The 26,917-nt window shown below is 42.5% G+C and overlaps 1 protein-coding gene across 1 annotated transcript; it reads right to left on the bottom strand.

Moving 5' to 3' along the window:
• Positions 1 to 899: 899 nt before the first annotated feature.
• Positions 900 to 26,425, bottom strand: SLC10A4 (solute carrier family 10 member 4). The gene is made up of 7 exons (XM_055434915.2): positions 26,292 to 26,425; positions 21,114 to 21,268; positions 20,834 to 20,982; positions 15,513 to 15,573; positions 6,006 to 7,005; positions 5,039 to 5,249; positions 900 to 1,706 (listed from the first exon to the last, which is right to left on the bottom strand). Exons 1-7 carry the CDS (start codon positions 26,423 to 26,425, stop codon positions 1,194 to 1,196), a joined length of 2,223 nt encoding a protein of 740 aa, XP_055290890.2. The 3' UTR covers positions 900 to 1,193.
• Positions 26,426 to 26,917: the final 492 nt, after the last annotated feature.

The raw sequence follows: 26,917 nt of genomic DNA, 5'->3' as shown, positions 1-26,917 counted from the left end.
TCGGCACGAATATCCTTAAGATGATCTGCAAAGAAAGCTTTCTTGGCGACTCGAAACTGATCTGGAAGTGAACTTGCCGCAGCTGAAGAGGAAACCCGCAGAACCATGCCCCGGATTACCGAACCAGGTGGTCGCCATTCCTCCCTCGGCGAGTGTCTGCGCCGCCTCTGAAGCTGAGGCTAGGCTGGGTGCCTCTGGCTAGTGAGCAAAAATGCGAAGGTTTGGGGAGACTGCTTGGGGTCTGATAACCTACGATCTCAGATTATACGTTATTTAATCATCTCAGAGTTGCTCTGAGAAATCTAGGCATTGAACCCTTTCAGTAAGTGCATAGGGAAAGCACTCTAGGGCATCCGATCTAGGCTAATTGTTTTCTCCCTTGCAGAACTTACTTCCTCCCCGCCTCCCCCGTCCCCCGCCCACCTCAAATAGTGACCAGGAGGTGCTCTTTAGTACCACCAGGGATTGCTCTTCTCTGGGGAGGATAGTCGTTCCACAGATTTTTCTGACCAAATAAACTTTGCAAAGGAAAACTGATTTAGACTGTGTTTACATAAACGCTGAAGATGGAACCAGTCCCCAGTTGAAAACCAAATGCCTTGTTCACTAGAAAGATGTTGGCTGTTCATTACAAATAGATATCAGATCAAGTAATCAAATACATTAATTTTTCCCTGATTTGAAACAGGTTGGACAATGAGATATTATATTTCATTGTTTAATTGACCTGTTTGGGGATTTGTCTGAATACAGGTCAAATTTTAACAGTGTCTTATAAACTGAGCAAGCACACTTTGTTTTAACCACAATTACATTCAACTCAGTTATGCTTTACAAATATAGCATGTTTTTACTCATATAAGATAGTGCATCAAAATTCTACATTTCCAAGACCCTGTTTAACATATTTGAAACAGTCACAGAAATTGATAATGGTGAAAACCAGAAAGCACACTTGTTCAGGCCATCAACCTAGCAGTCCCAGGTGCAAGTTACATTACAACACTGATTTGTAATTTATGTAAATGCTTGGTTAATATACCAGTGCAACCTTATGGTGGGTAGATCAAAATTGTTACATGTATAATGATGTGAACCAGTTGTTGTTCTTTATGTAAACCAGAGACACTACCACAGACCATAAATATGAAGTAGTATTTCAGCAACATAAACTCTCCTGTGTATCTCCATATTTAGAGCGAAGTCTGAGTAGTTTCCATCATAATTAAATTGTCTGCTTTCACTGTGCCATAGGACGTGTCTGCCATTTCCTCTTCTTTCAGTTTCTTATAAGAAATATCTGTATCTTCATCTTCATCTAGAGGATCTTGCTTGTGCAGTACTCCACTTCCATACATTTTATATATTAAAACAAAAATCCCTGCTTCTGCAGACTGGAAAAGGGCATAAAGCAAGGGAAACATGTACATACTTCCTATGTTTTGTGGTGGAAATGCCAGTTTCAGGATGGCGGTACAGAGCTGCACATTCTGGCTTCCTGTTTCCAGGCTCACCGTCCTCTTGCAGTTGGGCGGAAGATGGAAGAGAGTAGCTAAGCCATAGCCTGAGGCATAGCCTGCCAGAGGCATAAAAATCGCTACCACGTAAACAGCTGCTGGAATACTGGCCAACAGTTCGGGTCCTAACATAGTGCCAGTCAATATGAAAAGGACCACCAGCGTCATTAGCAGAGACCACAGGGAAATCTAGTAAAAGAAAACAGAGAAGCCATCAAAAATAATTTTTGGAACTTCCCTGGCGATCCAATGGTTAAGACTCCGCACTCCCAAAGCAGGGGGCTTGGGTTCAGTCCCTGGTGAGGGAACTAAGATGGTGCAATGCCAGCATGATATGCCCTGCTGCTGCTGCTGCTAAGTCACTTCAGTCGTGTCCGACTCTGTGTGACCCCATAGACGGAAACCCACCAGGCTCCCCTGTCCCTGGGATTCTCCAGGCAAGAACACTGGATTGGGTTGCCATTTCCTTCTCCAATGATATGCCCTAAAGACAACAATAATAAGATAGTTGCAGAGGAATTCAAACAAGGGGACCCTGGACTCTTGGAAGAGGAGAGCCATCTATTCTGATCTCCTACACAGAATGAAGATCTTCGCCATGAAAAGTTTTGACATTATTTTTGAGAATGGGTAGATCACCTCAGGAGGCATCCAGGCCATGTCAGATAGCTCTGTTTGGCAACCTGTCCTTATGTTTAGTGACAATGTCCTTCTATAACTGCTAGCCACTGTCTTGGATAGGCACTCAGGAGCAACACAGACCAGACAGAATACTCCTCCTAAAAACAGCCTACAAATGTTTTAAAAACAGTTATGAGGGGAAGGTTATTACTCTTCTCTGGGGGCAGATTGTCGCAGGTTTTCAGCCTCCATCCCATAACTCTGTTTTGGACTCCTGATTTGTTCTGAGTGCTCAGTCCTGTCTGACTCTTTGCAGCCCCATGGATTGTAGCGTGCCAGGTTCCTCTATCCGTGGGATTTTCCCAACAGGAATACTGGAGTAGGTTGCCATTTCCTCCTCCAAGGGATCCTCCCGACCCTGTGATTGAACCCGCAATCTCTTGCATCTCCTGCATTGGCAGGCAGATTCTTTACCACTAGCACTACGTAGGAAGCCCGACTGTTCTGAACATTTCTTTAATTTGTGAATATGCCTCTTAAAAACAGGGCGGTTAGAACTGAGCTCAATATAAGAGGTATAATCTGATGAATGGAGTAGACAGATGGATATTACTTCCCTTGAACAGGACTCCATGTTTTCCATAAGAAATTAGTTCTGGTTTTACACAGAAGATAAAAGACTATTAATTTAAGCAACTGAGTGTCCAATATTTTTAACTTTCAAAATACTTTATATCTCAGAGAACTGTTAGTAATACCCAACAATTACCAACTCAGATTAGGTTAGAGAAAAGAAAAACCAAGAAATTCTTTGTAATTCTGCAACTCCCTCCTTTTTATCTGTTGATGAGAAACCTCCCACCTGTCTCTAATGATGCTTAGGAATTATACATAATAGAAAGATTTTAGATACAAAACAATTGACTATAAAACAGTGTGTCATCTTGATCTCTGACTGATACATTTCACGCATGCAAGTAAGACAGGCTTGTAAATAGTTAAGATGGAAACCTAGAAACTCTTCTTCAGATTGGCAGTTTGTTTTTTTTCAGTGGGGCAGAGGGTTGGGTGGGTGTTTGTGAGGAAGACGACAGTTCCAGAGCCGTTTAAGTGTTGCTTCTGGCTTCATAGATATATGTGGGAAGATAATCCTTGGGAGTCTGTGGGATTGGGATATACTCTTTAAAAAATCATTCAAAATTTATCTGGGCTGGTCAAAAATCTATCTTAAAGAGTACTGAAATAATATTATAAGATACTCATACTACAAATGTACCAATCAAAACTTTTCTTATATTAAGTTTCAAAGTGTGTCTACATCAAAAGCTTTGACAAGAAATCTGATTCTTCATTGTGAAAATAGTAGCTCTGAATCTTTTCCTTTGAACCATTTTAAATCATTTGTGTGAGCACTGACATTGAATACTCATTTTAAAGTGTTTGCAAAAGTATAAAAATACTATGAAGCAGATATTATGAGTGTGCTAGTTAAGAAATAAGTCCAGCTTTAACTTTAAGTTACACATTCTTATTGGATTGTCTATTATTTAAATATATTTATCTATTTTTAGCATGGGAATAGGGTATTTGATTGACTTTCTCTTAGAATTCCTAAGGTTTTATAGTAAATGCATCACATTAATACTATTAGCTTAATGATCAAACCTAAGTTCTTAATGCTCTCAAAATGATCTATTATATATTATGTTTAACATTAAAATATTTATGTTTACACGTACATATATATTTACTCAGACTGTAAAGAATCTACCTGCAATTATTACATTCAAAGAATATATGTTTATTACAGAGCATATTTTTTTTACTCAAGGTTGAATATATGTACTGAAAAGAGCCCTCTATTTTTCATATTAAAGTTAGTCCCTCTGTATAATCAGATTACTTTAATAAATAAGTAAAACACAAAAGATTATGTCATCTTAAATCTACATAATTGAAACATTAGGGTGAGCCTTTTTTGCTTTGTTTTCTAAAGGAATTTGCATATACATTTTATAGTAATTAGTTATGTACTTTATTTAACTTCCTAAAATGAGAATCCTGTTCATGGTTTACTCTTATTTACTACTATTTTTGAGTTTTCAAAGAAAGTTTAATTTACAAATATTTAAATCTTTCTCCTCCAATCAATTATTACAAAATCTCTACTGCTACAAAAAGCATCATTTTTTAAAAAATAAAGCAATATTGGAAATATTGCACAAAATAATAGAAGTCTCATCCTCGCACTGGCTTTAGAAATCATATGAAATATTGCAACGGGGAAGGAAAAAGAAACACAAATTTAGTAACGGTAATATATACTGCATTATTTACCCGGGACCTAATTTTATTTTGTGTATTCTATTATATTCCACAATGTAATTTTTGAATTACCTTTGGTCTTATTAGTGTAAACTTACTTTTAGAAAACTAATAAAACATTTTAAAGGAATCTGCTACAGAGTTTCTCAGAATTAGAGTTCCACTTTTAAAGACTAGAGTAATGCATTTCTAAAATACTGCACAAATCCAATTAAAATAATTTTATTTCACCTGCTTTGATCTTTAGTAATATATGACTTCTTAGTGAAAAACATGTTGCCGTTTAATTGCGCTGTCATCTTTTTTCTTCATGATCTGTTTCCACCTATAAGTACTGATAGTTATCTTATGCTGTTTTTAATCAACCTTGGTATATTAATTAAAGCTGTTATTTTTGAAGTTCCAAAAGATGGGATGGAAGTTATGTTCCTGGCATAATTTTTTATCTATGCAAGGGCTGCCCAGTCCTTTTCTTCCTTATCCTTCTTTTCCAAACTTCTCACTGTTTCAGCCATGGGTCGGAGACCAAGGACCCTCTACGAATGTAAAGGAGGCAAAGGGAAGAGTGACCTTACCTTCACAATGTAGTCAGCAACCCGGCTGTATCTATAGCGAATGAAGACGCCCAAACCAATGGGGATGAGAGTGCTGCAGAGGGTCAGGATCACTGTCCCTATGGGTAGTAACTGCACCAGGGGAGTGTCGATCCAAGGCCGGCTGTAGATCCACAGGCACAGGGGCATCAGGACCAGGGCCAGGAGAGTGGAGGAGATGGTCATGATGATGCTGCAGGAAAGGGAAGGGACAGAAGTCGGAACAGCTTTGAGCCAAAGAGCCTTGCTTGCACACTGGATAAAGGAGAAAGAGGGAGACTGCAGGCCCCCCCAGTTTGAAGTCAAGGGTGAACCTGCTTCATCTCAGGGGAGCAAAGAGAGCAGCATGTCTAAGCCGAATTGAAATAGGAACTCCAGGTAAGAGATAAAAAGAATCTCAGGACTGTGGCTCTCTGCTTTCTGCAGCCTACTGCACTGGTTACCCTCTGGATGATTGTGAGGGCAAGGAGTACTTTTGTTATCTTTTCTAATCCTCCAAAGCACCCTGAAGGACATGGTAAAGCTGCCGGATACTACTTGTTGGACTGACCTCAATCACAACCTTACATATGAGATTACTTTCTTTATTGGAGCCAACAGTCCTATTTTGCTCTTTCATTTCCCATTAAGTCCCGGCTTCAGACTTCCCAGTTCCCTTTGTCTTCTGGGGCCCACAGACCTGCGCTGCAGTGCAAGTCAGGGAGGGTGGGGAGAGAGCTGTGGGTGAGACCCCCAGAGCTCAGAGCCCCTCTGTTCCCATCTAGATCTTCTGCCCTCCAACCCTACCTCTCCTGCCTGGACATCACCCTCATCCCCAGTTTCTTTGCCGCTCTTCCGCACCTCATGCCAACCGCCTCTACTTCCTCCCTCCTTGGTCTTGAACCCGTGACCGTGAACGCGGTTGGCGGCGATTAGAATGACGCCTAAGGGGCCGCAAGCAGCTCCGTACCTGAGGTTCATGTCGCCGTCCACGAGCAGGGACATGAGGTTGGAGAGATTCCCGCCGGGACAGCAGCCACACAGGAGCACCGCCACGGCGGCCGAGCCGTCCAGGGAGAAGGTGAGCGCCAGCAAGAAGGCCAGCAGCGGCAGGAAGCCGAACTGGCAGAGCGCGGCCAGCAGCGCGCCCACCGGCCGGCGGACGTGCGCCCCGAAGTGGTTCCCGTCCACCGTGCAGCCCAGGCCCAGCATGGTGATGCACAGGGCGGCGCCCACCAACACGTTCAGCCCGTGGTTCAGCGGCGTGTCCCAGAACGGGGGCTCGTGGGCCGCCTCGGGCCGAGCGAACAGGGTCGGGCTTGGTCCACCCGCGCCGCCCGCGAAGCTGCCGGCCGTCGGCGCCGGGGTCGGAGTGGGGCCGGGGCTGAAACTGACTCCGGGCCCGGGCGCCACACTGAGCACGGGGCCGGGGCCGGCGCTGGAGGCCGGCGCGAGGGGCGCGTCCGGGCCGGGACTCAGGCTGCTGGCGGTGGGCGACAAGGTGTAATTGTCCAGGGGCAGCGTGGACGGGCCGAAGAGCAGGGTGGCGTTGTCGGTGCCGAAGAGCAGGGTGGCGTTGTCGGTGCCGAAGAGCAGGGTGGTGTTGCCGGTGCTGTCCATGGCTCTGTCGGGGGAGGCTGCGGGTCTGGCTCTTGCCTGCCCTGCGGACGTCTCTTCCCTCCCGCCGCGCAGGCCTCCCTGCGCCTTCGATCGCCACCGCCGTCCGTCTGTCTGTCCGCCCGTCCGCAGCTGCCAAACGGGACTCAATTGCAAGGCTCTGCTGCGCTCGGCTGACGTCTGGGGCGGCCGGTTGGTCCTCGGCTGTGGTGGGGCGGGGTGCGGGGGTGGGGTGGGGGGAGGTTGGCAGGCGCCCGCTGGCTGGCACTTAAGAAAGCGCAGCCCCCGAGGGCGAACCCAATCGCTGGGCCCCCCGCGCCCGCAGGCCCCGCCTTCGCCGGCCGAGTCCCCTCCTTTTAATCACCAGTAAGTGGTTCTGTAAGAGTGTAGCCAGGGGCGGAACAAAGACCTGACAAAGGACAACAAGAAGAAAAAAAACAGAAAAAACCGTGCCTGGCTGCTGATCAAGTTCTCTGATGGGCTCTGACTCTTTGATAATGAAATCTGGACATCCAGACACATAGAGAGAAGGCTGGTCTATGCACGCACATACATCGTATAGACCGTTCAAAGAGCCTGCAACCCCGAGTGTTGCGAGGGATGCTTGACTTAATAGGAATGGCTCTCTGGTAGCAACACAATACAACACTTGTGTTCTGACAACGTAGAAAGTAATAAAATATATTGGTAGGGTTTGAGCCAGGTCTTGTGCAAGTGCGTATGTATTATTTCATTTGATTTTCTCTCAGCAGAGCCTTGGGAGAGATCCTGTTAGCTCGAATTTTCCAGGAATCCAAGGCACAGGGAAATCTCAGCCTCATCAGCCAAATCCACAAGCACCTGACTCAGTGTTCATCGGGATATGGTGTTAAAGCACTGCAGGAGAAGAACTCTGCTGAGAAAATTCTCCGTGAAAAATGTGTGTTTGGGAATTTTTGGCAGATGGGGAAGGGCTACTTCAGTGGTCATAGATTTATGAAGTTATTTGAGTATAGCCCAGGCTTTAGGATTAAAGAACTGAAAAGAAATAAAGTGGTGAGTTTCCCTGTTTCAGACAGGTTTATCCAGAAAAATCAAATGAAGAGTTCTTGGGAGTGTTGACTTGACAACTTTATGTGAGTCCCTGGGTGCATCTGCAAAGGAAAGGGACCTCCCTGCATATCAAGAAGCCATGGAGAAGGCATCTGGCTCACTGAAGTGACTATAACCTGATGGCCAGTTGAGCTGTGAAAGTCAACAGCGGGGATTTCTGGGCTGAAGTCTTAGTTCAGGTTTAGACTGTGTGGAGCCAAGATCCTTAGAGTGAATTCTTCCTCCTGGAAACTTGTCCCTACCCCATTTTCTACATCAGAGGATACTGGGTTACTTCCATTTCCCAGTGGTGCACTGAGTTCATATGTTTATATTTCAGTTCAGTTCAGTCACTCAGTCGTGTCCAACTCTTTGCGACCCCATGGACTGCAGCACACCAGGCTTCCCTGTCCTTCACCATCTCCAGGAGCTTGCTCAAACTCATGTCCATCCAGTCGGTGATGCCATCCAACCATCTCATCCTCTGTCATCCTTTTCTCCACCTGCCTTCAATCTTTCCCAACGTTAAGGTCTTTTTCAATGAGTCAGCTCTTCGCATCAGATGGCCAAAGTATTTGGAGCTTCAGCATCAGTCCTTCCAATGAACATTCAGCACTGATTTCCTTTAGAATTGACTGTTTTGATCTCCTTGCATCAATTCTATGGCACTCAGCTTTCTTTATGGTTCAACTCTCACATCTATACATGATTACTGGAAAAACCATAGTTTTGACTAGATGGACCTTTGTTGGCAAAGTAATATCTCTGCTTTTTCATATGGTGTCTAGGTTGGTCACAGCTTTTCTTCCGAGGAGCAAGCATCTTTTAATTTTATGACTGCAATCATCATCTGCAGTGATTTTGGAGGCCAAGAAAATAAAGTCTGACACTGTTTGCATTGTTTCCCCATCTATTTGCCATGAAATAATGGGACTGGACGCCATGATCTTAGTATTTTTTGAATGTTGACTTTTAAATCAGCTTTTTCACTCTCCTCTTTCACTTTCATCAAGAGACTCTTTAGTTTCTCTTTGCTTTCTGCCATAAGGGTGGTGTCATCTGCGTATCTGCTGCTGCTGCTGCTGCTAAGTCGCTTCAGTCGTGTCCAGGTCTGTGCGATCCCATAGACGGCAGCCCACCAGGCTCCTCCATCCATGGGATTTTCCAGGCAAGAGTACTAGAGTGGGTTGCCATTGCCTTCTCCATCTGCATATCTGAGGGTATTGCTATTTCTCCTGGCAATCCTAATTCCAGCTTGTGCTTCATCCAGCCCAGCATTTCCCATGATGTACTCTGCACAGAAGTTAAATAAGCAAGGTAACAATATACAGCCTCGATGTACTCCTTTCCAAATTTGGAACCAGTCTGTTGTTCTATGTCTGGTTCTAACTATTGCTTCTTGACCTGCATACAGATTTCTCAGGAGGGAGGTAAGGTGGTCTGGTATTCCCATCTCTTTCAGAATTTTCCAGTTTGTTGTGATCCACACAATCAAAGGCTTTGGCATAGTCAATAAAACAGAAATAGATGCTTTTCTGGAACTCTCTTGCTTTTTCAATGATCCAATGGATGTTAGCAATTTGATCTGGTTCCTCTGGCTTTTCTAAATCCAGCTTTAACATCTGGAAGTTCACGGTTCATGTACTGTTGTAGCCTGGCTTGGAGAATTTGGGGCATTACTTTGCTAGCATGCGAGATGAGTGCAATTGTGCTGTAGTTTGAGCATTCTTTGGCATTGTCTTTCTTTGGGATTGGAATGAAAACTGACCTTTTCCAGTCCTGTGGCCACTGCTGAGTTTTCCAAATTTGCTGGAATATTGAGCACACCAAAGGTCCGTCTAGTCAAGGCTATGGTTTTTCCAGTGGTCATGTATAGATGTGAGAGTTGGACTATAAAGAAAGCTGAGCACTGAAGAATTGATGCTTTTGAACTGTGGTGCTGGAGAAGACTCTTGAGAGTCCCTTGGACTGCAAGGAGATCCAACCAGTTCATCCTAAAGGAGATCAGTCCTGGGTGTTCATTGGAAGGACTGATGTTGAAGCTGAAACTCCAATACTTTGGCCACCTAATGCGAAGAGTTGACTCATTGGAAAAGACCCTGATGCTGGGAAAGATTGAGGGTAGAAGGAGAAGGGGACAACAGAGGATGAGATTGTTGGATGGCATCACCGACGCAATGGACTTGGGTTTGGGTGAACTCCGGGAGTTGGTGATGGACAAGGAGGCCTGGCGTGCTGCAGTTCATGGGGTTGCAAAGAGTTGGACACGACTGAGCGACTGAACCGAACTGAACTGAGTGCAGCACTTTCAGAGCATCATCTTTTAGGATTTGAAATAGCTCAGCTGGAATTCCATCACCTCTACTACCTTTGTTTGTAGTGATGCTTCTTAAAGCCTACTTGACCTCGCACTCTAGGATGCCTGGCTCTAGGTGAGTGATCACACCATCGTGGTTATCTGGGTCATTAAGATCTTTTTTGTATAGTTCTTCTGAGTGTTCTTTCACTTCTTAATATTTTCTGCTGTTAGGTCCATACTGTTTCTGTCCTTAATTGTGCCCATCTTTGCATGAAGTGTTCCCTTGATGTCTCTAGTTTTCTTGAAGCGATCTCTAGCCTTTTCCATTCTATTGTTTCCCTCTATTTCTTTGTATTGATCACCTAGGAAGGTTTTCTTATCTCTCCTTGCTATTCTTTGGAACTCTGCATCCAAATGGATATATCTTTCCTTTTCTCCTTTACCTTTTGAAAATATAAATATGTTTATATTTTCTCTTCCCCAAATCTTGTGAAAATGGCAGAGATTATGACAAATATGGGGCTTCCCAGGTGGCGCTAGTGGTAAAAATCCTGCCTGCCAATGCCAGAGACATAAGAGAGGCAGGTTCGATCTCTGGGTGGGGAAGATCCCCTGGAAAAGGCAACCCACTCCTCCACTCCAGTAATCTTGCCTGGAGAATCCCATGGACAGAGGAGCCGGGCAGGCTGCAGTCCATAGTGTCACAAAGAGCTGGACACAACTAAAGCGACTTAGCACACACACACACACACACACACACACACACACACACACACACATAACAAACATGATTAATTTCATGGCATATTACACTCTTTATCATAAATAATTTATTTCCCCTCCATTAGACCATAAATCCACAAAAGCAGTGCTTCTGCAAGCATTTAGGAAAATAATATACCCTCAAACGGTACCCAGACAGTAAACCTAAAAACACAATGCAGTAACAGCTTTGAAAGAAGTAGGATGTGACCATAAAGATTCCAAGTTTTCATTTTGGCTTATGTGCAGATAAACAAAAAAAATGCCACCCAGATATTTCAGTTAAGTGAGTAGGAGACATGTGAACAAACAGACAAGATAAGGAGGAGGCACTGTGGAACCTTCACATTCTTGAAACCACAGGCGAAGATAAGCCAAGAACACAAATGGCAGAGGGTGAGCTGAAGCCCGACTCTGCAGACAACACTCCAATTTGTGCTAATGGTATTAAAATCCACAATCAAATTAAATAAGCAGTAACTAGAGGCAGGCCAACCCATCCAACTAATTCCTCTTGGGGATTGGGGAGGGATATGGGAGAGAATTTTTGCAGTGGGTGAGAAGTGAAAAGCAGAAGAGATGGGCTTGGGTTGTAAATCAGAAGGAGGATCACGCTCAACCTGCAGCCTCAAGGATTTCTTGGGGCCTGCACACCTGTCGTCTCTCCTGCTTGTGTTGTTGTTGTAAAGACAGCACATGCTCTTGCCTCCCCTCTTCCTTCTGATCTTTTTCACTATTTAGGAAAAACCCTAGGATTAGGAAAAGAGAGCTCGCTCTCCAGGTGCGGTGATAATGGCAGGCTGCTGCGGGTCACTGAACTTCCTCTATTGCCCTACCTTTTACTCTTACTGCTGCCAAAGAGAGTCTGGCTCACCCTAAAGGGAGAAAATACATCGATGGGAGAGATGACACCATAGAAAATGCCAGCTGGGGGAAAATAAATTTAGAGCCTTCTTGCACACCATACACCAAAATTAATTCCACATGGATGAAAAAGTTAATATTAATAACAATAATGGAACAAAATTTCTGGGGAAAAATATTAGCTAGTATTTATCTCATCTTTGGATAGGGAAAATGTTCCTAAGCAAAACACAGAAGAAATCATAATAGGAAACTCAAGAGCTAGGATGCCATAAAAATTTTAAACTTTGTTATAGTCAAAAAACGGAGAAGTCAATGGCAAGCCACTCCACTACTATTGCCTAGAAAATCCCATGGATGGAGGAGCCTGGTAGGCTGCAGTCCATGGGGTCGCTAAGAGTTGGACACGACTGAGCGACTTCACTTTCACACACTGGAGAAGGAAATGGCAACCCACTCCAGTGTTCTTGCCTGGAGAATCCCAGGGACGGGGGAGCCTGGTGGGCATCCGTCTATGTGGTCACACAGAGTCGGACATGACTGAAGTGACTTAGTAGCAGCAGCACAGTCAAAAAAGCATTGAAAAATTAAAAGCAAATTACAAAATAATAAAAAATATTTGCAACTTTTATAAAACCAGGAGCTAATATTAATTTTATAAAAAGGTTTTATAAATTAACAAGGACAAACAATACAATAGGAAAAAAAAAAGCAAATGCTATGAATAGATATACAAGATCATACCTAAGAAGACCTAAGAAATTAAACTGAAGCAATTAGATGCTATTTTTTCACTGTTAGAAAAGACTGACATAAATGATATTATATTATGGTGCCAAGGATTCTATCAACTGCATACCCTCTCATCCTGCTAGTGGTGTATCCTTTCTAGAAGAAAACTTGGTGTAGATGGCAGTAGTCCTAACAATGCGCATCTACTTTGATCTAGCAAGTCTATTTTTGGGAGTTTATCCTAAGGAAACGATCAGGGAATTTTTTTTTAAATGAGAGCCACATTGAGTGCTTACATACAGGACAATCTACTGAGCTTTTAATCATGGATCATCTCATTCAATTTTTATAACAGGCTTAATGAGGTCAGAAATTTGCCAAGTCGAAAGAAAGAATTTGCCAAGTTACCTCCTAGTCGGGATAGAGTCAGGCTTTTTGAACCCAAGCTTTTGGATACCAAAGTCAGTCCTAAACCGGATATGATGTAGTTAAACAGGAAAGTGAAAGTGTTATTTGCTCAGTGGTTTCTGACTTTCTGCAACCCCATGGACTGTAGCCCGTGAGGCTCTTCTGTCCATGGGATTTTCCAGGCAAGAATACTGGAGTGGGTTGCCATTTCCTTCTCCAGGGGATTTTCCCAACCCAGGGATCGAACCCAGCTCTCCTGCATTGCAGGAGGATTCTTTACCACCTGAGCCAATTGGAATTGCCTTTAAAAACTAAAATAGAGTTACCACATGATCCAGCAATCCCACTCCTGGGCATATATCTGGAAAGAGGAAAGCTCTAATTTGAAAATATACATGTACCTCAGTGTTCACTGCAGCACTATTTTCAATAGCCAAGACATAGAAGCAACCTAAATGTCCATTGAAAAATGAATGGGTAAAGAAGGTGTGATACATATAGCATATATACAATGGAATATCACTCCGCCATTAAAAAGGAATGAAATAAGGCTATCTGCAGCAACATGGATGGACCTAGAGATGATCACACGAAGTGAAGTAAGTCAGATAGAAAAAAATAAATATTTATTATATATCACTTCTATGTGAAATATTACAAAATGATACAAATGAATTTATTTACAAAACCGAAATACAGTCGCAGACATGGAAAACAAACCCATGGTTACCAAAAGGGAAACGTGCAGAGGAGGGATAAATGAAGAATTTGAGATGAACAGGCAGGGCTTCCCTGGTGGCTCAGCAGTAAAACAAATCCACTTGGAATTCAGGAGATGTGGGTTCTATCCCTAGTTTGGGAAGATGCCCTGAAAAAGGAAATGGCAACCCATCCAGTATTCTTGCCTGGAAAATCCCATGGACAGGGGAGCCTGAAGGGGCTACAGTCCATGGGGTCGCAAAATAGTCACGACTGAGCGGCTAAACAACAACAAACTACTATATATAAAACAGATAAACAACGAGGACCTACTGTATAGCACAGGAAACTATCTTCAATGTCTTGAAGTAACCTATAATGGAACAGAATCTAAGAAAGAAGACATACAGATATATATAACTGACTTTGCTGCACACCTGAAACACTGTAAATCAGCTATGCCTCAATTAAATTTCAATAAATAAATAAATGTGAATGTACTAAGACAGCAGACTACTATGCAGATGCCAAGAATAGTGTTTACAACCAGGGTTCCTAATCTGGAGTCCACGGATGAATCTGAGACCCTCCTGAAATAAAGTTATTCTACATATGTACATTTTTTTCCTGATATGTGAGTTCATGACTTTTCTCAGTTAGTCTAAGACCCATTTAGAGGAATATTTAATGACCAAAGAGAAATTACCTGTTGACATAACCTTAAGTGATAAAGCTACAAACACATATTAACATACACTTATATTCTAGTAAATATATTTTATATATATGTAAACTTAGAGGGAATTTCTCCAATATATATCTGAGTGGTAGTATTAAAAGTGATTTTTATTTTCTTCTTTGTGTTTTACTGTGTTTTTCAAAATTATATATTTTATAATCAGAAAAATTTTAAAAAAATTTATAGTTTAAAGTCCAGAGGAAAAATACATTCTACAAGTATCAAAGTGAAAATCATGTAATCAATCTATAGGCCATAGGTTGATACAGAAAAACAGGCCAAAGATACAATTTATAATAGACAAATTATATTCTATTAAATAGGAAAAGTTTTACCCCACTAATATTTAAATAAACATATAATATGAAACTTCAAAAAAAAAAAGTCAAATAGAGTTCAAAGTAACATTTAATTATGGTAATGCCATAGAAGCACACCTTTGATGGTGAGTGGGTATTTGATACAATTTCTGGGAAAAGCACTTTGATAATACAGTCCTGCTCAACATTTTTTTAAAAATTTGAATTATTCCAAGTGAGGTGCCAGAAACCCTGACTCAAATTGCTTTGAGCCAAAAAGGGAGTTTAGTGACTCATGAGAATGAAAAATCCCCTGGTGTGGCTGGCTCCCAGGTTACAGTGAGGACTCGGTCTCTGTCCATTTCTCAGCTCTACTTTCCTCTATGTCATCTTCATTTTAACGTTCACTTTCTCTCTAAGGGGCTGTTTTTCCAGAAATATCCACCAGTTCAGAACCACCCATGGAAAGAGCTTACTTCCCAATGATTTTCATAAAAGTCTTGGGGTAAATTTGACCCAGGAACTGTACCCATCCTCAAAAAAGACATTGTAGCCACAAGGCAATGGCACCCAACTCAAGTACTCTTGCCTGGAAAATCCCATGGAGGGAGGAGCCTGGTAGGCTGCAGTCCATGGGGTCGCTAAGAGTCGGACACGACTGAACAACTTCACTTTCACTTTTCACTTTTATGCATTGGAGAAAGAAATGGCAACCCACTCCAGTGTTCTTGCCTGGAGAATCCCAGGGATGGGGGAGCCCGGTGGGCTGCCGTCTATGGGGTCGCACAGATCGGACACGACTGAAGCGACTTAGCAGCAGCAGCAGCCACAAAGGGGAATGCTCTCCCTTGAACTTGGGGTAGTCTCATCCCCATATGAGACACATGAACTCAGATTTGGGTCAGGGATTTTCCAAAGAAATACTGGGTGCTCTTAACAGTTGGAGGAAATATGGATATTGGGCAGGCAGAAACTAGAGGGGCTCACCCTGCTGACTTAGAGAAATCATCTGAATTGCAGACAGTTTATTCAGGAAGCTAAAATCAGACTGTGGTAAGAGAAAAGAAATTTAGAAAGAACCTGAATATTCAGCAATATACAATTGATTGAGCATATTACGCTTTATTCATATAATAGAACAGTATACAACTATTAAAAAGCTTAATAATCTGAAATGAAGAAAGTTAATTATACAACAGAATGTAGATACAATTTGGTCCCAATTTCTTTAAAAATATTTATATATTTGCATTCAAAAGGACTGGACCAATGTATACAAAATAGAGTGGATGATGGATGATTTTTGTATTCTTATATTTGCTTTATCTCTACTCTCAACCACCATCCCCTCATAGAAACTGAAATTGTCAAACACGTAGATCGAGTATATAGCTATATTGCGTTTTAATCAATAAAGCTGGGAAGTTTTCTAAATTCCTTGAAGCAACTTGAATTACAATAACGTTTGACCACTTTTGTTGAAAGGAAGCAAGAAAATTTTCTTCTAATAGAATCCATCAAACAGGAGAGTTGGTTGGAATATTCCTCTCAGCTGGTTTGTATCTAAGAACAACATGGCCTGGTGATTATGCCTGATTTGTATAATCAAGCCTATTTTCCAGGATAAATATCAATTTCTAACAGTGTTAATTATACTTCAATAACTAGCTAATGACAGATATGACCAGGGACTATCTTCTGTGCCCAAAAAGCGTTCCACACTTAAAATGCTGGTCTGCAGTAAAGGTTTCATCACTCTCCCAAAGCAGAGGTTCCGATAAACCAAAATGGCATAAAGCAAAGAAGCAATTACCTTAGAACACATCTTGCAACAGACGTACAAAATCAATCGAGATAAAGCACAGATGCTCAGAGTTCACAGCTGTGGGCTCCTGATGCTGAAATGAGGAGTGTCATTCCTGGGAAGGGGTTTGTTGGATTCACTCTTACTGCTTGGAGCACTCAATGCTTCTGTAACAGTTATTGCAAAACCAACACAATTTTCACTTTTTTTCTGAAAGTGAAAATCCTCTTTGGATTGCTTTTGGTTAGTGAAAACAAGGACTAATATGTAGGTCTTTTGTAAAAGTAAAGTGGTGTGAAGTGAACTTTGGAAAAAGGGAGGATATTCATGTTACATTTATATAACCGGCATGAAAGCCTGCATATTTCGAGTTGGTGAGGGCTTGGATTGTCACTCCTGGTGCAAGCAGACATGTTAAAACATGCTCAGAAATGTATGGGTGACCTGTTGGACTCTGCAGGCGGAGGTCCTATTTATGGAAGCCTTACTGTAGAGTGGCCAGATGTAGCAAATAAAAGTATAGGATGCCCAGTAAAATTTGAATATCAGGTAAACAATAAAGTTTTTAGTATAGATGTCCCAAATATTTCATCAGGCATCATTACCTGGAGAAAGAGGACGATTAGAAAACTGAATGGAACTGAGAAAACTGAAATGAAGTGGTGGCTTCTGAGGGTCAGGAGCACCATGTGGCTAGGAAGCAACCCCCAAATCACAGGAAATACACTAGATGGGAAAAGGGGAGGTAATAGGCTTGGGCCAGGGGTGGTGCCTGGGGAGTGATGAAGAGGAGATAGCAAGGCCCCTCCTGGTCTCCTGAGGAACACAGCCTGGTTCCAGGTGGAGAGAAGCCCTGCTATTGCTGTTTCTGGTTAAACGTGTTCTGTGGGTGAAGTCCAGTCTCATAGAGTGGAAGGACATTGATGTACGCAAACACTGCAGCAGGAAGCAATCTGGGAATGAAGGATGTCTTAATTGGACACAGTGGCTCTCAAGGGGGACAGAAAGCCAAGAAGGAAGCCCGAGGGAGGATCATTGGAGAGAGGTGGGGTCCACGATGTCCCTGGAGGAAGGCATTTATGTTCACCCAACTCATATGGCCAAACAGTCACTCGACTGAGAAAAACCAGCTGTTTTGCTCCCCAGAGTTCCTCCCCTTTTCTCCTGGGAGATAGACCCTCCTTTGGGGTGGGAGTGGGTGTGGAAGTTGGGAGGGGGAAGGCTTTGCATGTCCAACAGCTGTTGTCATAAAGTCCAAATGGAAGCCATTGCCTTCCTAAGGACCCCATCTCTGAGTTGTCAGGGACTGGTTTAGGGATGGACCTCCAGACCCTCCTTAATAGCTTGGAGAAATCCTAGGCAGGGGGTAGGTTTTACCGTCAGCTTGTAAGGAGAAATTCACTACAGGCAGAATTGTCCTTGAAAACCCTTTAGATACACATAACAGTATAATAATATTTTTTCATGAAGGTCACAGTGACACATCACCCCAGTATTGGAACAGAGGGCTGTTTCTTCCTCTGAGCACCAGAGGAAGTGACCAGCTTACATTCCAGGGTCAGGTTATATGAAATGACTCTCTGGACCTTTGCTCCAGGTTGTCAGGCCATGACAAGCGCTGGGACCTCAGGTACGGCAGATTCTCTTCTCCGGGCTTGGACCCACTCTACTTAGTAACTGGCAGAGTCAGCCACACACGACCATCATCTCTCTGTTATTTCCCCCTCATTCAACTCAAAGGATTGATTCTGTAAACAATAAAGCATGTATATGTGACCCCAGGAACCAACCTCTTACCCTCAGTGACTGGTTCAATAAGTGGAAATTGATCCACCATTAGAAAAGACCCTGATGCTGGGAAAGATTGAAGACAGGAGGAGAAGGGGACAACAGAGGACAAGATAGTTGGATGGCATCACTGACTCAATGGACATGAGTCCAGGAGACAGTCAAGGACAGGGAAGCCCGGTGTGCTGCAGTCCATTGGGTTGCAAAGAATCAGACACGACTGATTGACCAAACAACAACTAGGTCAATTGAGGTCTTTTCCTACGATGTTTTTTAAAATCAGAATCACAAGGAAAAGCCCTCTTGTTAAGAAGTTGGCAAGTTGTGAACCCAGAAACTATACTAACCATAGCTCCTTTTTGTAAAACCACCCAGCTTGGGAGAATAAAGCCAAAAATAAAATAAAAAAAAAAAGCCTAAATAAAGCTAATGAGAGGTGAAGAGAGAAAATGCAGGCAGGTTCCTGTTTTGGTTCTTCCCCAAAACACTCCTCTATTTCTTTGCATTGATCGCTGAGGAAGGCTTTCTTATCCTCCTTGCTATTCTTTGGAACTCTGCATTCAGATGCTTATATCTTTCCTTTTCTCCTTTGCTTTTCGCCTCTCTTCATTTCACGGCTATTGGTAAGGCCTCCTCAGACAGCCATTTTGCTTTTTTGCATTTCTTTTCCATGGTGATGGTCTTGGTCCCTGTCTCCTGTACAATGTCACGAACCTCCGTCCAGAGTTCATCAGGCACTCTATCTATCAGATCTAGTCCCTTAAATCTATTTCTTACTTCCACTGTATAATCATAAGGGATTTGATTTAGGTCATATCTGAATGGTCTAGTGGTTTTCCCTACTTTCTTCAATTTAAGTCTGAATTTGGCAATAAGGAGTTCATGATCTGAGCCACAGTCAGCTCCTGGTCTTGATTTTGCTAACTGTATAGAGCTTCTCCATCTTTGGCTGCAAAGAATATAATCAATCTGATTTCGGTGTTGACCATCTGGTGATGTCCATGTGTAGAGTCTTCTCTTGTGTTGTTGGAAGAGAGTGTTTGCTATGACCAGTGCATTCTCTTGGCAAAACTCTATTAGCCTTTGCCCTGCTTCATTTCGTGTTCCAAGGCCAAATTTGCCAGTTACTCCAGGTGTTTCTTGACTTCCTACTTTTGCATTCCAATCCCCTATAATGAAAAGGACATCTTTTTTGGGTGTTAGTTCTAAAAGGTCTTGTAGAACCGTTCAACTTTGGCTTCTTCAGCGTTACTGGTTGGGGCATAGGTTTGGATTACTGTAATATTGAATAGTTTGCCTTGGAAACGAACAGAAATCATTCTGTCATTTTTAAGATTGCATCCAAGTACTGCATTTCGGACTCTTTTGTTGACCATGATGGCTACTCCATTTCTTCTAAGGGATTCCTGCCCACAATAGTAGATATAATGGTCATCTGAGTTAAATTCACCCATTCCAGTCCATTTTAGTTCACTGAGTCCTAGAATGTCTATGTTCACTCTTGCCATCTCCTGTTTGACAACTTTCAATTTGCCTTGATTCATGGACCTAACATTCCAGGTTCCTATGCAATATTGCTCTTTACAGCATCGGACCTTGCTTCTGAAATTAAAAGACACTTACTCCTTGGAAGGAAAGTTATGACCAACCTAGATAGCATATTAAAAAGCAGAGACATTACTTTGCCAACCAAGGTCTGTCTAGTCAAGACTATGGTTTTTCCCTTGGTTATGTATGGATGTGAGAGTGGGACTGTGAAGAAAGCTGATCGCCGAAGAATTGATGCTTTTGAACTGCAGTGCTGGAGAAGACTCTTGAGAGTCCCTTGGACTGCAAGGAGATCCAACCAGTCCATTCTAAAGGAGATCAATCCTGGGTGTTCATTGGAAGGACTGATGCTAAAGCTGAAACTCCAATACTTTGGCCACCTCATGCAACGAGTTGACTCACTGGAAAAGAGACTGATGCTGGGAGAGATTGGGGGCGGGAGGAGAAGGGGATGACAGAGAATGAGATGGCTGGATGGCATCACTGACTCGATGGACATGAGTTTGAGTGAACTCTGGGAGTTGGTGATGGACAGGGAGGCCTGGCGTGCTGTGATTCATGGGGTCTCAAAGAGTCAGACAGGACTGAGCGACTGAACTGAACTGAACTGAACAACACTCCTCACCTTTCTGGTTATGCGAGCTGATCCCTCCCTTTCAGCCAAGCTAGTTCAAGTTGCAAGTGAGAGAGTCCTTGAATAATAAAACCATTTTCACCTAGTGTGAAAGTGTGAAAAAATTGGAAATTAATTGTTTAGTAATTTTATCGGTGGCATTTGGCTATTATTTGGTTAGTTGTGGTGTAACTCACATTCCTGGATTGCAGCCCAATCTCATGCAGCCAGGGGAAGAATGGGCTCCATTAAGTTGTTGCACAAAATAAACTGTTGTTAATATAACATAATCTGTCATCAAGGTATTAGCAGCTTCCCATACTGGGAGGTGATCTTACTGTTACTGAATACATTAGAGTGGCGTAACTCACCTAGTTCCTGTGTGGGAAGGATCTTGGTGTCTCAGTGTTGGTTTGTGGAGTTTTTGCTTCCAAACCTTCTGCTACTTTGTCTGAGGCTTTGATTCCTTGTGTCCTCGCATGACTTTCCCCAGCCTATCTTGCTTGCTCTGATAACACGTCAGATCTCATCCAGCAATCATCTTTGTAAACATACCATCTCATCTGCTCTTGGATCACGTGACCCAATGCGCGCTCCCTGGTCCCTGCAGGAGGCATCAGTGGAGAGCTGATTTAATCCAGGTCCTCCTCTGCGCATTATCTCAAAGTCTGTATCAGAAGCGCCGTCAGCGTTCCACTCACATCCTCAGTGATTTAACAAGAGGGGTTTGCTTTCTATGAGAAGACTGTTTTTTCTTTTCTTTGCTAAACTTCCATTCTTTAACCAGTCCCATCCTTGTTTTCACCTATTCTCACCTATTCTTTAACTTTCTTACCACTATCAACTAAACAGAAAGGTGAGAATTTGCTTTCCTGGAGTCCTAATATTTCAATGGGCTTCTGATACGTAGAAGACTTTCCTGGGGACTTCACATAGCGGTCTTTGTATGGCATAAAGGCTTGTATCAGGAGGCATTTGTCATCTGATAAACTGAAAAGAAATAAACAGTATCTACAAAGCTCCAGCAGGATATTAAACTGCGAATTATTTGATCTAAACATGAAAAGCTCCAGTGATATTTTTAAAGGCCCCCCAACTGAAAGATTACCTCTTGTTAAACAGAAAACACAATAAATAGCAAAAATGAGATTAAAAAAATGTTTTTATTAAAATTCCGTTCCGTTCCGTTCCGTTCCGTCGCTCAGTCGTGTCCGACTCTTTGCGACCCCGTGGACTGTAGCCTACCAGGCTTCTCCGTCCATGGGATTCTCCAGGCAAGAATACTGGAGTGGGTTACCATTTCCTTCTCCATTTATTATTAAAATTAGACACCACTAATTAGTTTGAATTTCAGTTAAAATATTTTTTTCCCCATCACTCCATACAAAATAGAAAAACGTTAACATTTTTGAATTTGGGAAGTATTATTTTGAAACTTTCTTCAAAGCTGGCTCTCTTGGAATGATTTGAAGCAACCTGCACATCACACAAGAAGCAAATCATAAAAACAACCTCTTACTAATTTAACCTTGGTAAGTAATGATATGTGTTCATGGAATAACAATGAATACTGGTTTCATATGATCCTAAGACTGTGGTCTGTTAACAATTTTATATTGCATGTATTCTTTTCTCACTCTCAATATTGAGTTAGTCTTGCCATCCAATAGCTCTGAGAATTATTACCAATAGATGCTGCTTTCCAGTATCTGTCATTGCAATCCATTGCCCTACTTTGTGTAGAGGATTAGTTGGGTGAAAGTAGATAAGGTCACTGCATCCCCCTTCAGTTCAGTTCAGTTCAGTCGCTCAGTCGTGTCCGACTCTCCACGACCCCATGAATCGCAGCACGCCAGGCCTCCCTGTCCATCACCAACTCCTGAAGTTCACTCAAACTCATGTCCACAGAGTCGGTGATGCCATCCAGCCATCTCATTCTCTGTCGTCCCCTTCTCCTCCCGCCCCCAACCTTTCCCAGCATCAGAGTCTTTTCCAGTGAGTCAACTTGTCGCATGAGGTGGCCAAAGTATTGCAGTTTCAGCTTTAGTATCAGTCCTTCCAATGAACACCCAGGATTGATCGCCTTTAGAATGGACTGGTTGGATCTCCTTGCAGTCCAAGGGACCCTCAAGAGTCTTCTCCAACACCACAGTTCAAAAGCATCCATTCTTCAGTGATCAGCTTTCTTCACAGTCCAACTCTCACATCCATACATGACCACGGGAAAAACCATAGCCTTGACTAGATGGACCTTGGTTGGCAAAGTAATGTCTCTGCTTTTTAATATACTATCAAGGTTGGTCATAACTTTCCTTCCAAAGAGTAAGCGTCTTTTAATTTCATGGCTGCAATCAGCATCTGCAATGATGAAATCACTGCATCCCCCTTACCACTTCTCAAAATCATGCTGCAAGGACTTACAGGGGCTGGAGATGGGGGAGATTATAAACTGGTGCTAGTATTTTTATCATACTTGTTTTGACTCTCTCCAAACTGGTCAAATATAAATGACTTTTCAGAAAATCTGATATTTGGTAATATATATGACACATATAAGTATATATGTGTATATGACATATATTTTAATAGTATGTGTGTATATATATATATGCTTCTCCTATTATTCTAGATTTAGAATTGTCTATAATTAATAGACATGGATTCTGAAAATTTCAAGAGTTCTTTTTGTAATACTGTATTTTAAAAATATTTATTTATTTATTTTGGTTGCACCAAAAGAAATATTTCTTAGTTGCTTCATGCAGGATCTAGTTCCCTGAGCAGGGAGTCTTAGCCACTGGACCACCAGGGAAGTCCTGTAATATTGTATTATAAAGGCTCTAATTCAAAACTGTGTATTAATCTCCCAACAATTTTCAAGACAGTAGAAGGCTTCCCTGGTAGCTCAGAGGGTAGAGAATCTGCCTGTAATACTGGAGACCTGGGTTTGATCCCTAGGTCAAGAAGGTCTCCTGGAGAAGGAAATGGAACCCACAACAGTATTCTTGCCTGGAGAATACCATGGACAGAGGAGTCTGGTGGGCTACAGTCTAGAGGGACACAAAGAGTCAGACACAACTAAGTGACTAACACACACACAGGATGATAGAGGTAGGTAGATATGTGATCTGTTTCATATTCTCAAGGACTTTGCTGCTCCAAGTAGAGTCAATTATAATACACAGCATATTGTAATGAACTGTATATATTCAAGTTCAAATAGAGATAGATAGTGGTGATGAATTCTGACTGTGGAGTCTAAGCCTGGTTAACCAACAAGTGTCTAGACTTTCATTGTGTGAAGGAGGTAAGGACACTCCAGAGAAGAAGAGCTTGAACAAAGTCATGGGTACATGACTTCCACAGAAGCACAGGGAGTATACACAAGTGTCCAGGACAAGAAAACATATACAGAAAGATGGGTGGGAGCGGTAAATTATGTAGGGGCTAGGTGAGTGAAAGTTGGAAAGTCATGTCCAACTCTTTGTGACCCCATGGACTGTAGCCTGTCAGGCCCCTCTGTCCATGGAATTCTCCAGGCCAGAATACTGGAGTGGGTAGCTGTTCCCTTTTCCAGGGGATCTTCCCAACCCAGGGATCGAACCTAGGTTTCCACATTGCAGGTGGATTCTTTACCATCTGAGGCACCAGGGAAGCCCAAGAACACTGGAGTGGGTAGCCTATCCCTTCTCCAGGGTATCGTGCTGACCCAGGAATCAAACCGGAGCCTCCTGCATTGCAGGAGACAGCTATGAAGGGCTGTTTTTGTTTGTTTGTTTGTTTGCTTTGTTCTTAATTTTTTATTGTTATGTAAAGATCTTGAACTTTATTCTGTGGACAGGAGAAAGTCAGCTAAGTTTTCTGTGCAGGGAAATGACATATCCAGATTAAAGACTCAGAAAGACAATTCCAGAAACTTAGGGTAAATGGACAGAAACAGGCGTAAGAACAGTGAGTCAAGCTAGGAGGCTATTATGTTAATGCCAATGGAAATTAATGGCAACTTATCCTGGAGAATAAGCATGGAAATTGAGAAAAGATACAATTGTGGTGCCGGAGAGAGATGACTCAAAAGCCAAATTAGGTTCTAATTTGGAAGACTGGGTGGATGGTAATAACATTAACTGAGCTACATATCATAGGCAAAGTAGCAAGTATGAGACTAGGTTTTAAATACATTGGGGAGCGACTTCCCTGGAGGTCTCGTGGTTAAGATTCCGTGCTTCCACTGCACGGGACACAGGTTTGATCTTTTGTTGGGGAACTAAGATTCTGCCCCCAAATTAAATAAATACATTGGATGCTGGATGTTTGGATATTAGACCAGTTAGAGTCCAATATGCAAATGAACTTCGGTTCTGAAGCCTAACACAGAGAACTTGGAATAGATGTAAATTAGCAGTCAGATGTATAGCAATTGTCACACCTGCCTCTACTTTCTGATAATATGATTGATTCTGCAAGCAGAAAATCTTTCTTTTATGAAAAAACACCCAGATATGCTACATAACGGAGAAGGCAATGGCAAGCCACTCCAGTACTCTTGCCTAGAAAATCCCATGGATGGAGGAGCCTGGTAGGCTGCAGTCTGTGGGGTCGCTATGGGTCGGACACGACTGAGCAACTTCACTTTCACTTTTCACTTTTACACATTGGAGAAGGAAACGGCAACCCACTCCAGCGTTCTTGCCTGGATAATCCCAGGTACGGGGGAGCCTGGTGGGCTTCCATCTATGGGGTCACACAGAGTCGGACACGACTGAAGTGACTTAGCAGCAGCAGCAGCATGCTACATAAAAGATAACATCATTGTTTTAAAGACACAGACAAGCCCATACCAGAATCCTGGAAACATCCATTACACCTAATGGGCATTCCAGAAGGACTTAGGGAGGCTGGAGATGGGGGCAAAAGAAGTAATATTTCAAAATGCAATAGTTAAAGATTTTCCAGATTTGGAAAAAAATGATTCCAGATTCAGGAAGCATAGTGAGTCCTGAGAATGGTAAACAGAAATAATTTCATACCTAGATACATCGTAGTAAAAATGAAAAAAGACAGAATATCTTAATTGTATGACTTTTGGCTTGACCGTCCTCATTTTTGGATAAGATTGAATTGGGTAATGTCTAAAATCAATCATTTATCAGATATCTGGGTGAATGTCAGGTATTAGGGATGTAAAAATGAGGAAGACAGCTTGTATAAAAACAATGCCTTCTCTCCACCACACACTTCTATTTTCCATTTATACTCTTCTTCAGACTCTCTTGTGTGTTACTTGTCACATCCTTGCCGTTCCTAGGATTTAGTCAGGGGCTCTTTTTCCCTCTACACATTCTTAGATGACTTAATTTATTCACTTGCCTTTAGCCCTGAATTGTAGAGAATGACTCTCAAATCTCTACTTCTAGTCCCAAATCCACTACAGATACTGCAAACATGGCATAAACTAGAATTCATTCTCTTCACCCCAGAGCCCTATTCTTGACCTCAATTAACGGCACTGCCATCATCAGTTTCTTGCTCTTGTGTATGTGTTTCTGTAGCCAGAAATACACTTACTCCTTTTATTCATCTGGTAATAGCCAGTTCATCCTTCAAAGTTCACTTCAAATCTCACTTCCTCTGTGAGGCCCTGGAACTCACCTTTGGTTTCCCTGTGAGTCGAGTGTAATCTTCTCTGGGTCCCCAAGTTACCGTTAAGGCCTCCCCAACCTGTAATATTTTTTTGACATCTACCTTCTCCAGTAGACTCGGGTCTGTAGCAGTGGGAGCTGAGCTAGCGCTGTTTTGTGTCCTGAGCACTGCTTTGTCGTGGCTCCTGTCTTGAGAGAGACCCACTCTGAACAGAGCTGAATGAATGGGTGATGGGTTAATGAATGGACGTGTCTTCTCCATCCAACACAGGCGAGTCAAGAGTAACATCGTCATCTGGTGACCACACGCACTTCAGTTAAATTGGCTATGATGCGCAGTCTGGTGTGAAAGCAGAAATGTGTGCAGAGCACACTGGTGGGTTTCCAGGCTGCCTGATTTCCGCAGCAGGGTGTTGCCAATCACTGTCATAAAGCCGTCGCCACAGCTCTGCTCCAAATGACCTGAAGTGAAACTGTCTGGGCTGTGGACTGGAATATTAAATGACATTGTGTTTCTGCGGCTAGCTGAGCTGCTTGAGTCACAGCTGCAGTAAAAACGTTTTAACAAAATTAAAATCTCTGTGGGGGAGGGGAAACAGAGCATAAAGAAGGTTGGGCAGAATGCAGAGATGGAGCCAGGCAGGGGAGGGAGACCGTGGTATTGCCTGATTTCTACATTTTGTTATAATAGGAAAGAGGAGATTGAGACTGAGACGTCTGCATTTGTGATTTAAAATAATCTAAAATTTGCTCCCCATTGAACTGAAAAAAAAAAAAAAGGTAAGAAATTCTGGAAAATACACACACAAATCAAAAGGGGCTACGGGGCAAAGGAATAAAAGCTGTCCCCTGCCACAGCAAATTGAAACAGATCAATTACCTCTTGTCACTTCCTATTTCCAAACTAATGAATTACCGTTTAAAAAGCTTGGCTCTGTGCACTGCTGGGTTTAGTACAAAGGAGGAAATTTCTGATGTGTATCTCATGCAAATGGAAAAT

Source organism: Moschus berezovskii, chromosome 5, assembly GCF_049115385.1.
Source record: "Moschus berezovskii isolate FMDL1 chromosome 5, NW_MosBer_1.0, whole genome shotgun sequence".
In the NCBI taxonomy this organism is placed as follows: Eukaryota; Metazoa; Chordata; class Mammalia; order Artiodactyla; family Moschidae; genus Moschus; species Moschus berezovskii.
Note: the sequence above shows the minus strand (reverse complement) of the source record. Positions and strands in the feature narration are given on the sequence as shown.

Excerpts from the sequence above, each read along its gene's own strand:
- SLC10A4 (XM_055434915.2), bottom strand. The coding sequence starts at position 26,425 with ATGTCATTTAATATTCCAGTCCACAGCCCAGACAGTTTCACTTCAGGT. Across the intron at positions 5,250-6,005 it reads GACGGCGACATGAACCTCAG|CATCATCATGACCATCTCCT; the intron begins GTACGGAGCTGC and ends CCTTTCCTGCAG. Across the intron at positions 1,707-5,038 it reads TTGCTGACTACATTGTGAAG|ATTTCCCTGTGGTCTCTGCT; the intron begins GTAAGGTCACTC and ends TTCTTTTACTAG.